This window comes from Amblyomma maculatum, chromosome 1 (assembly GCF_055883805.1).
Source record: "Amblyomma maculatum isolate TAMU_Amacu chromosome 1, ASM5588380v1, whole genome shotgun sequence".
NCBI classification, from domain to species: Eukaryota; Metazoa; Arthropoda; class Arachnida; order Ixodida; family Ixodidae; genus Amblyomma; species Amblyomma maculatum.
Genome location: NC_139344.1, coordinates 177,105,027 through 177,118,402, shown reverse-complemented (window position 1 = coordinate 177,118,402; position 13,376 = coordinate 177,105,027). Strand labels below are relative to the sequence as shown.

General features: G+C 47.4%; 1 protein-coding gene and 1 pseudogene across 1 annotated transcript in view; both read right to left on the bottom strand.

The window, feature by feature from the left end:
- The window catches only part of INPP5E (Inositol-3-phosphate synthase), a 32,052-nt gene extending 29,797 nt beyond the window's left edge, over nt 1-2,255 (bottom strand). Inside the window, exons 1-2 of the mRNA XM_084589644.1 lie at nt 2,185-2,255; nt 1,116-1,795 (exon numbers count right to left, since the gene is read on the bottom strand). Coding sequence (XP_084445770.1) covers nt 1,116-1,759 — 644 coding nt within the window. The 5' untranslated portion in view covers nt 1,760-1,795; nt 2,185-2,255. The remainder of the gene's footprint in view (nt 1-1,115; nt 1,796-2,184) is intronic.
- Nucleotides 1-13,376, bottom strand: part of LOC146204963 (uncharacterized) — a 193,706-nt pseudogene that overhangs the window by 170,892 nt on the left and 9,438 nt on the right.

The following is a 13,376-nucleotide window of genomic DNA, read 5'->3' as shown; positions in this document are numbered from 1 at the left end:
ATTGTTTCAGGTAAAAATCGTTTAATTAGCAAATTCAGAACTGAAAATGCATCACAGCTAGTTTCCTAAGCATCCAATTCATGTTAGGGACCTGTACATAAAACAGCTACCTGCAGTTCTATCCAGTGTATCTATAACACTGATTACAATGCAGCATTTGCACACTAAGGAACTGAATGAAGTGTTACAAACAGTCGTGGACTTTCAGCAGACCACTTCGACAGGCTTGCCACCGGAGCATGCATAGTCACTAAAAACACCGAGATTCAGTGCGAACAAAGGCCACGAGAGAGAGAAGGCAGCGGCATCAGAGGAGGCTGGCCTGCGGAGGTTGCGCATGTGGCATCACGCTCCCATTTTTTTTTCTTCCTTCACGCATCAGACCTTGCTGTGTGCTTTGTCAGTTTGTGTGATTGTGCGGCTTGTCTCGTTTGTATGGTGCGATGTACGACTTTATAAAGCTCAATGCACCTTTCGTGTTTTTATTCCCGTCGAAATGTCTTTTTGAACGTGAACAAGATTGTAGACAAAGTCCAGATTGATTTTCAGAACCACGGTTGTTTTGCTCTGCAGTGCATGACAGTACGAAACAATTTCATAGTGGGCTGAAGTCCTATAAGCCTTCCCCCTGGCTAAGCCTCTAACACAAAGTGTCATGGCTTTTCATTATTCCGGTATAAATATTGGAAGAATGAGAGATAGTCACCCTAAAAAAAATTAACAGTGAAAACTATGGATAAAAAAAGAGGCAAAAACAGTAGTTTCATAGATACACAATAAATGGCTGCACTAAAACTCATTTGACCCTCTGAACCCTGCTTCCTCCAAAATGAAATACCTACTTTCTGCCGTCTTGAATGAAAAACCTGCACACTGCCTGTGCTCACAAAGGCACATGAGACAGCACATATACTCACATGCTTGCAGCAGTATCACCATTACTGTAATGAAGCTGCGGACCAGAACTAAAATGATACATTATGCATTATCCTGAAATGTGCAGAACTTAAGGCAAAAATAATAATGCTGCATTCACATTTTGAACAAAACAAACCATGCTGCACTGAATATACAAGCAGAAGTTAGCTGCACAAAACAGCACAAAACCCACAGACCTGAGTCGAGCATCCTTAGTTGAGATCTTAGGAAGAATGCTCGTTTGGTCCGGAGTAAAGTCAACACTGTCCTGAAAGTCGGCCACACCTGAGACAGTCCATGAATGATGCAGTTTCTTCACCTCAGTAACACAACGTGTTCCGGGCGATTCCGGTTTTTCTGCGGCAGGTAGCTGATGAGGTTTATTTCCGTAACTACCATTAGTTCCATCACTAAGGGACTTGAGACTCCCTGTGCTTACACAGCTCGTCTGCCGCAAAAGTTGTTCAGTTGCAAAACTGAGAGGTCGGTTCAAGCTGGTGGATGATGGACACTTTACAAGACTAGAAAGTCGAACCAGTTCCACCCTGGGCCTTAAATTTGGTGCCTGCGAAGGTCCTTCGGAAAGGTTCTCCTTTTGTACAAAGGAGCTCGGAGCAAGTTCGAAGGCCTCGTCATCTGATGACGAAGTGGCACTGCCATGCATCAGAGAAGTTGTTACAGAGTTGTTATGTACTAGACGAAGGTCCTCAAGTGGTGTTTTTATAACAGGAAGGCTCTGACTCTTTTTCGTGCCCCCTTTAATCCGTTCCTTTCGGTACGTCAGACGGGACGGACGTTTGGAAGGGCCATCTTCTTTGCTGACTGGTTGGGATCGATCCATAATGGTGTCCGGGGGCTTCCAGCTGTATTTACATATCTGTAGAAAATGAACCCATGTTGTGAATACCAGTAACAGATAAGATAATACAGTCGGAGAAGTGAAGCGAAATGTTCTTTCCATGCAACGATTAAGGTGAATTACATTTGGAAACCGCAACTACAGTCAAGGCACACAAAACCACGAAAAAACAAAGCACGTAAATTAGCGCAATACAGTCCCTTCTTTACGGGGTGGAACGTACAGTTTACAGATTCACCTTACTAAACCTTCGGTCCCAATTTAATGCGATGGCAAAACAGCCCAGTAAAATTCGTGCGCAGACCAGTCACGAAACACAACCCAGCACCAAGTGCACTGTGCCGAACGAAACGATCCGGTACCAGAATGTGCGTGAACGCTAACGTAGTAGGAGGCATTAAACTTACCCTTTAAGCAGCCACAGCTTATCCGTGCAGTAAAATAGCGACACGGAACGCCGAAAATATGAGACAAAACAGTTCATTCACGCGAATAGCAAAACAAACGCGATGCAGCTTGCGATAGAACTACGGGGCTACGGCCTCTTACAACTGACTGCTGACGGTCTTCACAAGGTCTTCATTCACAAGAAGGAACAATGTAGTATTTAACGTATACAGCACCACAAGTACGCCCACAAAATGTATTATACTACAAAATATTTAAACATAAGGTAATATGTCAGGTTAATATTGTTTGTTCTTTCTCTTGCTGCAAACTTCCATTAGCGTTTAGTGCCGCAGCGGGAAAATTGAATTTTGTTGCATGCGTGGTTTTTCGATACAAGATACAAAATTTCCGGAGGAGGCCGAAGAGGCTGCCATAGCTTTAGCCATTACCTCCACCACTGCCAAATAAATCCTTAGGGACTCTAAAACCGCAATTCGAAATTTTACAAAAGGAAGGGCCCACTCCGCAGCCATCAAAATCTTACAAAAAATCTCCCATACCCGCCTTATCACATTGATCTGGGTCCCTGCCCATTCGGACCATCCTGGGAACGAGGCAGCGCACCAATTTGCCCGAGGATTCGTAGTTAACCGGGAGGTGCGCTGCCCTGAGCTCAGGTCGGCCAGGGAGCGGATGACAACCTACAAAGAAAGTACTACCCACTTCAAGAAAGAAAGACAAATCTTCCCAGAATCACATCGATCTCTAAGTAAAACACAACAAGTCACCTGGCGGCAGCTTCAAACAGACACTTTCTTTAATCCGTACATGTACTCCATATGGTTCCCAGAGCAGTTCAGCCCTGTCTGTTCTCTCTGTGGACATCAAAAGGCAGACACACCACACGTCCTATACTCATGTAATCAAGACAAGCCATCACAGAGTCTGCAGCTCTCTACCCAATCTCAGTGGGAGGCCGCGCTGCTCAGCTCCGACCCGGAGGTTCAACTCCGAGTCACGAAGCGGGCTGAAGAGGTCGCCGAACGACATCGTCGGTCGGTCACCTGGCGTCCGGCCTAGAAGAGGAGCCCACCGCGGGGACGGGAACGTCAACCCACCCACGCGCCTACGACCTCTTCTTTAAATAAAGTTTACCTCCTCCTCCTTCTCCTCAATAAAGTTTTCTCTTCCTCCTCCATTACACGCGGAAACAAACCAATATGTCTCCCCGCTTGACGCTTTGAATCATTTCTTTATTCTTTGCAGAAACAAATCAACTACCTATAAGATATGTAAGTAAGCGGTTGCCTCTACAACTGGAGGAATAATTGCTGCATCGCTTCGCACTGAGCTGCAGAATCATCAGTTTGTGACAAAACAGCAAGGAACAACGGGGCACGAAACTAGGGCTTAAAGTCAGGGGAGTCTGGGGGGACTGAGCGCCAGCATTTAAGAGGGGTCTGAGACCCCTCTGCGCTCGAATATTGCATAAGGATTGCATGAATACAAAGCATGCATCCATCTTCTTTCTTGTCAGTGGTTGTCAGAACATTCCTTTTCTGTTGTTCCGGCAATTTCTCAGAAGTAACATATTTTCTAAAATTTGACGAGGAGAAAAATGATTTCTCCCCTTGAATTTTTCTAAAACGACATGAGAGGCAGGGCACCAGCTGCTTTGTCTCTCCCTCTTTATTTCCCTTTCCACCTGTGCTCGAACCACTAGAGACCCCACTCCGATGGAGCCAGACTTTAAGTGCTCTAAGCACTGCTTGCAATATTTTTGACTCTTGAGAAAGTTCCCTATTATACAGTCACATATTCTTACTGCCTGATATTCTTATGAGCGCTGCAAACCTAGAACACGCGTCTTTCGAGGCAATACCTTATGTTTTTTTACCTTCCTTTGCATCTACAAGAAGCACGTTTACAGTGGGGGCATTATACGGCATTAGTTCATACACAATGGCTGATTTCTCAGCGAATTCAATTATCAATAGGCCTGTTGCCAACGATGTACCGAACATAATTTTGCTATGTCCCGTTTTGAAAGGTTCCATATTCTGCAGTTGCTCCTTGCAACTGCGAACTTTGATCATTTAAATTTTCATTGTAATGTGCGGTATTGCAGTTTACGGATATGTGAAGTTTTTGTGACGCTCTTATGTTGCAGAATTCGATGCCTCATGCCTTTATTTATGTCATTGTGAACTTACGCCGTTGAATCCTGGTGCGTCATGCGATGACGTGGAAACTACAGAGCATTGCATCTTCTCCCCTCGAAGATGCAATGCTTCTTCTCGTCGAAGGTGTGGCCATCAGAGAAGAAATTATTTGGAGATTCTTCTTGCTCGCTTAGGACAGCTGTTCACCATTTGCTGTTCTCCTCTTCTTTGGTGCAACTGTCCAAGAGTATGCTCTAACACCGGTGTGTGAGTTACTCCTTAGCTGTAATATTGCGACAGGAAGATTCGTTTGTTAGTGCTTCTCAGTCTTGATTTTACTTAAAACTTTTATTTGCTTTTTTTATTTCCTTTGGTCAATATAATACCGTCTCCCGCCTCAACATTTTTCCCCAATTTTTGTTTTTTAACAACACTAATTCATAATTCGTGATGCATATTATACAGTTTAAGTAGGGATCATGTAATACATTACTCTACCTGGCCAATCCCCCACTGTGGGTATGTGTCATGTGTACAGAGGCGAGGAAGAAGAAAAAGAAGGAAGTCTGATCCCCCCGCTGTCTTTGGATGTGACTCCATGCTCGGAGTTAAAGAACACGATGGAGCAGGCTACCTCGGCTTCATCAGAGTGCGCCAACCCGATTGAAGACGCCGATTTATTTTTTGAGAGACTGGTAAACAGTACCAGCCTGACAAGCCATCAAGTTCACCCGCTTTAGCCTGATGAACATTCCCTGGGCATCCTCATTTTTCAGCTGACATCACAGGGGATACCCTTCGTGCTCGAAGGCCTAGCTCGGGTGGACGGCCTGTTGGACATTCATGGGGGCTCGGCGCTCCTGGACTCTGCCGACCAGCTGGTGAGCGTGCTGGCAGTGCAGTACCAGCTACTGCGCAACAAGCACGTCACCCACGACCATGTTGCCAAAGCAGACGTGATCAAGGTTTACCGGCAAATGGCCGATTTGCTTCTCAAGGTGTTTGATGGCCGTCCCTTGGGGCAAGAGGTGAGCAGCGGCATCCTGCAGGAACTGCTGTTCCAGTTGCTGATGGTGCCGCTAGACAAGCACTTCATCGAGCTCCGCCAGCAACGTCGGATGGGGCGCTCCATCAGAGAAATCCTTCAGCTCATCATCCGCAAAGGAAACCCTACCAGCGTACTCGACGCATTGATAAGGCACCTACACAACTGCCTAGGCAGCATGAGCACCCAGACGTCCGAAAGGCACATCGAGAAAATCGTTAAGTGCCTGCAGAAGATGCTGTTCTTGCTTGAGGAATGCGTAGATAAGCTGAGCCTGGACGTGGTCCTCCTCGATCTGCATTTGTTCCTGAAGGCATACCCTGGTTCCTTCTGGGAGGGGCGGGCCTCGAACACACCCCTGCGGGCAGGGCGCACCATCATCTACAAGCTGGCTGTCCTCAAGGGTCACGAACTGTTGACGTACGCTGAAATGGTGCCTGGACAAGAGGAGTCATCCCTTATGAATACGACAACCGAGATGCTAAATATGCACGCCCAAAACACTGCTGACATATCTGCCATCAAGGGCGCCTCTGGTGACTCTAAATAAGGGCAACGACGAGCACGAGCAGAAGGCAATCCAGCAACAGTTCAAGAACATTGTGCATAAGCTGAATACAGAGGACAATTTTGACGAGAACGTGCAGTTGCTTCACCATATAAGCAAGCAAAACCCAAGCGGGATAGTGGACCCACTTTTGTGCAACACTCCGGCCAACCTTCGCGAGTTGATCAGGACCCGACTGAATGAGCTGAAAAGGCAGCAGCCTAGCTCCAAACTTCAATGTAGGCCGCGTTCTTCCCCTGACCATGAATGAGTGCAACCGCGACAGCTCCTCTAGTGGAAGCCCGTGTAAAGGGGATGACCAAGGGGCTACATCCACTGGAGTCAGGCAGAGTGGGCATCCCACCTGAACGCAGCCTTGGGGAAAACCGGAATAAAAAGGTACTATCAAATTGACGACTGCCCTCCGTGCAGCAGCAGAACAACCTGTAAGCTACACAGATGGTGCAACGGTCCGAAAATCTCATGAAAACAGGACTAAAGCTGATTGCTGAGCTTAGATGTCAGATTAGAAGCCACGAATACTCCCACTGATATGAAAGCCGGCGGCATATGAATGCTTGTTCCAGAGACAAACTGCATTCTCCGGCAGCGTATGCCGCAGATTGCGAGCATAACTGACTGCACCTTATGGGTGTCTTACATTTATATTTAGGTTTAACGCGATACCATAAAGATCTATTCACCGCAAATCCATGAGCGAAAAATCACAATTCCGGCACTGGTAGGAGGCTTCTTGAAGCTGACATGGCCACGCACTGACAAGAAATATACTGTTGCCTGACATTACGCTTGGCAGGAGCTACCAATTTGGGTCTTTCCTGTGAAAGGGTGATAACAGATAGTTTGTGGGGTTTTACGTACCAATTAAAGCCACTCAGGCTAAGGAGACGCAAGTATTTCAGAATCAGCCTGCCAGATACCCTCGTATTCACGTACCTCTAGGCCACGCAGGCACGTTTATACGTTTATGCGCTTACACGCGTGGACGTACAGCCTTTGTCAAAAGTGTAGAGCCCGCGGGGTCTGCTTTTGAGCCAAATAGCGGCGCTAATCTAGCGTTAGGGGAGGTGCTTCCCATTGGAGAGGGTAGGACAAAAATTTTTCTAACCATCGAGAGATTCGGAACACTGGACATGCATTACAAGTCACGAAGCGGCTCAGAAGCAGATCCCCTGGGCTCTGCACTTTTGACAAATACTGTACCTGCCGCTGAAGAGGCACTGCGGCGACGTAAATATAGGTATATGCAGCAATTGGGGGAGCTATATACACAAGGTTCTTGGCACAGGGACTAGATTGTCAGGGGTTCCAGGTCGAGGCCCAAGCTGTGAGGAAGGTGGCCGTTGACCTTTTTGCAGACGACCCATCACCTGCTAGTGAGCTTGTCAGCCAGCGGGCAGGCGCCGTACCGATCCACTAGTAGCATCAGGGGCGGCCAGTCAGTTACAGCGGCTGCAACAGGTTGCAGTGCTGCAGATCGATTCAATCAGCTGGAGGCTGTTGTGTCCTCATGAAGACAAATGTAAATGTTCTGTTGGCAATTATGGACAGCAATAAATTATGGCGGCAGTGGGTGGTCGGGGCCAAGGAGGAAAAAACTTCTGGAGCGAAGATCGCCTATACTTACCAATAGGCGGAGGTGAAGCCGCGTGGCCATGTTGCCATGGGCAAGAAAATGGAGCCGCATCTCGCACGCCGCGCTTGATGCCTTGCCCCATTGTGGTTTTTAATTGTTATGGTGATCGATGGTGGTAGTTAATAATTAATTGAGGTTCTAATCGACGTTCTAGAGGCAATAAATACAAATAATAACAATTATGACTCATCATGACATTTATGATCATCATTCACTTTGTGTTGGCACCGCTGGCTCCTCCTCGACCGCGCCGCTACGGCTCGACCACGCTCTGACCTGGTGTAAATGCGCTGTCGAGGACGTTTTCTAATTAACAAGGTAAGGTAGCTGTTCAGTAAAGGGCGGATTATGTGAGGGAATGATGACCCATCACGTCCCCATCACTTCTTTGGTGTAGCCGCGTGGTTAGGGTGGCGGCACAGCTCGCGGGACCAGTCATATATGTACACACACACGGAGTTCTCACGCCGCCGCCGCACTCGTAGTCTTTTAAACGGCACACACAAAAACGGGGCTCAGACGGCGCCAGGAAAAGAGAGCAAGTGAGAATTGTCCAGAACGCATAGGTTCGAAGAACCTTTTATAACACAGAGAGCGAGCCATTCGATACACAAGCGTAGCAGAGCTGTCTGGACAGAGCTAGGGAGTGCGACAGAGTTGCGACTATGGAGACAAACAAAGAATGCCGTCGCTAAGAGTGTGATACTGATTGTATGCAAATGTTTGCACCTAGCACGTCGACGCACCTACGACCTCTTCCCGCAAGATCGCCTTCGCGTCTTCTCGTCGACTTCTCGGGCCATGTATTTCGATTTCATATTGCTGTTGAGCTCTGCAACCCACAAATTACAAAATGAGCAAACCTCGGCGGAGGGACTATTGATTTGCTCCTGGCTATAGTACCGGCCACTGCAGCGTCATTGGGAGATCCTAGATTGGGATGCTCTGGAGTTATGTCGTTATATTTGGCATTCCTAAAGGAATTGGTACTGTACACTTTCTGCGAAAGAGAGGGCTCGCACCACGTTGTATGAGCACTTGCTGGCCGTTGATGATATGCACGCATACGTAGTCTTTTAATATTTATCTCTTCTAAAAATGTAGCTCAATCACAAACGGCATATCTGCAATTTTCGGCGACTTACGGTGCAATTTGCGCCTTCAATGTGCACTCCTTCCATATATATGTTGCACTCCCACTGAGACAATTGGAAATACTTGGCGTTTGAACGCAATCCCTGCGGAGCACTTGCATGGGATCATTTGGCAGTCCAATGATTATTCACATCCTTCTCCAGAATCACTTTACACATGCAACTGCCTATCATTTTGTTAACCTTGCTCGGAGCATTAATTATATTGCCGACGTAAACACCCCTTAAGGAGCAATAAATGCTCTCCTAAACCTGAGTGACAAGGGTCTATGACTTCGAAGCATTAGCTTCAATTGTTCAAGGTATTATAAATTAGATGAAGCTGAAACTTCTCTCGTTAAAGCAGAACCATCAAGAGCCGAGCACTGTTTAGTGGTCGAAACACACCGATTAAAAAATTTTTCATTACATGGCAGTATACGTGACCAGAAAGTATACGTGTCCTGTACTTAGCGATATTTTCCTTTCCTTTATCGATAGAGCCATTCAAAATGACTTAGGTGAGACAACATCACGCATTTTCAGATACGTGAATGATTTTTTAGTATTTGTTGATAAAATGCATTTTCCGAGGCGTATGGTAGAAGTGATGGATGTGTTCAAAGCGAACGGTTGTGGTTTACAGTTCACCAATGAAGTCCCGGTTGATGATCAAATAAAATTTTTAGATTTATGTCTGTATATAGAGAAAGATCATTTATGCTGGAAATATTCGCCGCGGACTGACAAACCTTTACTTAACTATGTATCTAAGCATTCAAAAACCGTTAAAGGCGGGATTGTTGTATCTTTGTCATCGGCGTTATCTAGATCCTGCACACGCAGGGTGGATCGGAGCTTCCATGATCAAGTACGGAGGCTAAAAGAGGCAGGTTATCCGGATGAGGTGATCACTCTTGGATGCAATAAATTAATCAAAAGGCTCAAGAGCTTGCCGTCTACTCAGAAAGATTGTGAAAGGCAGAAGATAGCGGTTATTCCCTATATACACCGATTGTCGCATAACCTTAAGAATGTGGCCCACAGGTTCGGCGTTCGAGTTGTTTTTTCGGCCCCAAATAAGCTTAGAAAGATTTGTTCTATCGTTGATAACAAGACCAGTAACGCTTTAAATCCAAAACAGGTGTGCAGGATAAAACATGACCGGGAGTATGTTCCTTGTTGTCAGGGGGTGGTTTATAAAATTCCCTTTGCCTGTGGTCAAGTGTATGTTGGCCAAACGGGACGTTGCATTAACATACGTCTCTGTGAACATAACCGCTCCCTGGTATCTGCCCGTTCCTCGAACTTAACAGACCATTGCCATGAATGCCAATCATGTTCACCTTTATTCCATTTTAGCGACATTTTGTGCAAACACCCGGTGCAGCTGACACGTGAAATCATTGAAGCCTTTGAGATGAGGAAAAGAACCAGGTTGTGCGTCAGCAAACCTTCGCTGTTACTGCGCGATAGTGAAGTGGCGTATTTTGACAACACGTATCCACACGTGCTCTTCTTTGTATTTGTTGTTTTCCCCTATATTAGTGTTTCCGATGATTAAAAAAAGACCAGAAAGACGCACACGCACATACACAAAAACAACAACAAAAAACTGCGGCCGGATAGGCTTTTGAATTTCTCAAAAGATATGTATACTGCATCATCGCTGGGCTAGAAAAATTATTTACAGGATGTTTCAGTGTTGGAGAACTATATGCCACCAGCATCTGCGGCGTGATAACGCTTGTGAAGCAAATATTAATTCATTCGAAAGTTGTTAAGTGTAGTGTACACAGATAAGCGATCAGCAAGAAGGTGGTCCGTGTTTACATGCTTACGCGCATGCCCTTTCTTGTCAAATGATGAAGCAGCGAAAATAGTGCAAAACTAAAGTGGGCAAAACTTCTTTTGCTTAGTAGGACTGTGTAAAGCCCACGAGAGTCCGTCCAAACAAGACTTCACGTGCCTATTTGATGTGCAGCGAACGTATTCAAATGCCAGCTACCTAAACACCATATGCAACATCTTGGGCTTGACAAGAGGACAGTAACTGTTTGCCTTTCTTCCATAAATATTTAGTATAAGGATATACATCAGGCAGCCCAAATAACTTTAAGAATATACCTGCCTGATCCAACTATATTCGTTGAGCTGCTATGAGCGAGTGAGCGAGCGCGTGGATGATGGTGATGCTGCTGCTGCTCGGGACCGACCATACCCTTTGAAGCGAGTCAGCACCAGAGCTGGTGCACAGGCCAAAGGGGAAAATGAAAAAAAAAAAAAAAAGAAACAAAAACACAGTAAGGAAATCATAAACAAAAGTTAGATGTGGTTTAACTCTGGCTAACCTTAGTTGAATCCGCCTTTTGCGCGAGTTTTCTGCGCATGCGCGAAGTCCCATGCGGCGACTGCTGAAAACACATTGAACGGCGTCGACGGCGTTTCTCGCCGCCGCCAGTGCACGGGGGCCGGCGGCGAGGTGATCGTCACAGGCTTGGGAAAGTGATGCCAACCACATCTGTCGCATACGGTTGCCACTTTCGAGGCATACTGGGATGCAAGACGCGGTTTTTCAGGTTCCCTTCGGCGAGCCGCGACTAACAACGTGAAAACTTGAATTAGGGGCACCAAGCGTCAAGATGGGAATGGGCGACCTTAGCAACCGGCTGCGTACACTCGACTGTGCAAAAAAACATTTCGTTACAGGTATGTATGCATCTAAAGGATATGTGCATGAAGAAGAGTACCTACTGGAGTTTGCACAAAGCCTGTAACTCACCAGTGATAGCCGCAATGAGGATTTGTTCGGTGCGTGTTTGGTTTATGTGCGACGGGGCCTAGCTGATCGTGATGTATTTTGTCGTTTGTTTTCTTTATGTGCGAAGGGGCCGGATGGCGCAGGTATGACAGGCGGCTATGTGCGCTAGACCGTAATATTTAGCATGTTTTATCGTGACTATCGCCTGACTAACAAGAAAAAAGTTAATAAAAAGCATTTGTTGTGATGCACCGCCGTTCGCGAGCCTCATCTTTTTCTTTTCTTATTCAGGTAGGCAGTTGCAAAAAACATCCCCTGCCTCCTGCGGTAGCGCGGCCGGGTCGCCGCCGTGCAAGGGCAAAAGCCCAGCAACTGCGGTATGCGTAGCGTCCTCCAGTAGCGGCGTAGAGAGGCTAGTTCTCTGTTTTACAATGTGTTCCATCATTTCCCGATCTTAGCCTCTCACCCTACACATCACGTACTGCACTGCCGAGTCACACCTGCTGCAGTATTCCAGGGTCCGGAGGACACCTGCCCGTGCCTCAAAGAGGAGGCTGCTGCCGACGGTGTTGTCGTGCCACACGATGGGGTTGATGCCTTCTTTGTGCTGCACGTAATATGTCAGGGTGGGTTCGTCCTTGGCGGCTGCGAGCCAGATGGCTTCTTCAGCTGAAGCCACTCGACACCGCACCTCAGCTGTTCAGATTGAGGCAGATTCTGCTACAACAGGCTCTCGGAAAAAAACCTATTTCCTGTCCAGGTGGTAGATCCGGTGTGTCCAGGGAGTGCGAATGTACCTTGCAGCCATATATTCGAATTTACGACGCGCCCACCTGTCGCAATGAATAAAACGGAGGTGGGCGGGATATGCCAATTTGGTAGCGGCCTTTCGGGCCTCGAAGCACGCCCAGCCCATCTCCTTGCACCGCCTCGTTTGCGACTCGGCCATGACATTCAATCGCAACATGGCCAACATCGCGCTGTCGACGCTCCAACCAGTCGCACGTGCCAGACGAGATACAGATCACAGCATTCGCGAATGTCAATGCAGGCACATGCATCAACTTATTCCCGCACCATGTGGAAACGATTGCAGCCACAAAGGCTTCAGCGTCGGAGGATGCACTGGGCCCGGATGGCGGTCTGTCGGAGGTTGCGTTCATGCAGGCTGTAGATGCCTAGATGCATGTGCAGAGCAGCACACCGAGATACCTATATTCGGTGCACACTCACAGAATCACTCCGCCAAGAGTCAGGTCAGCTTCGCCCTCACTTGTGCCTGCTAGTTGGACAACGGCCGACTTTTTTGGCGCTGAACCAAAGACCGAGACTGGTAATCTGTTTGTAGCAGATGTCCTGTTCAGCAAGGTTTGTCGGTCGCTTCGACACTTCGCCCTCAGCACGAAATATCGGTAAATGCTAGACCTGGTAAGCGGCGGCTTTCGTCCAGCCCATCAGTGGTGTACTTCAGACTGATGCCAATAGCTGACTCGATGAGCGCTCGCTCGAGACCGGCCACATACAGTATATACAGGAGTGGCGAGAGTGGACAACCCTGTCGAAGTCCTTTGGTTACACTGATGCAATCGTCTGGCTCCGCGGATCCGAATTGTGCTGTCACCAAGTTCCGTGCATACAATCTCTGAAGAGCATCCAGCACTGTACCAGGCATTCCCACGGCCTCAAGACGCTCAAAGAGGGCATATGTAGCATACTGTCATACGCTTTCTCCACATACAAGAAGCAACAGAGCAGGGAGCGCCACTTTCTCCGCTCACTGTGTCAGCGCAAACTGTCGTTGATCCAGCCTGTGTCCGGAGCGAACCCCGCCCTGGGGCTCTGTTAGAAAACTGTTCGTTTCCGCCCATCCCCTTAGCCACTCCTTCACTACCCGTTCGAACATA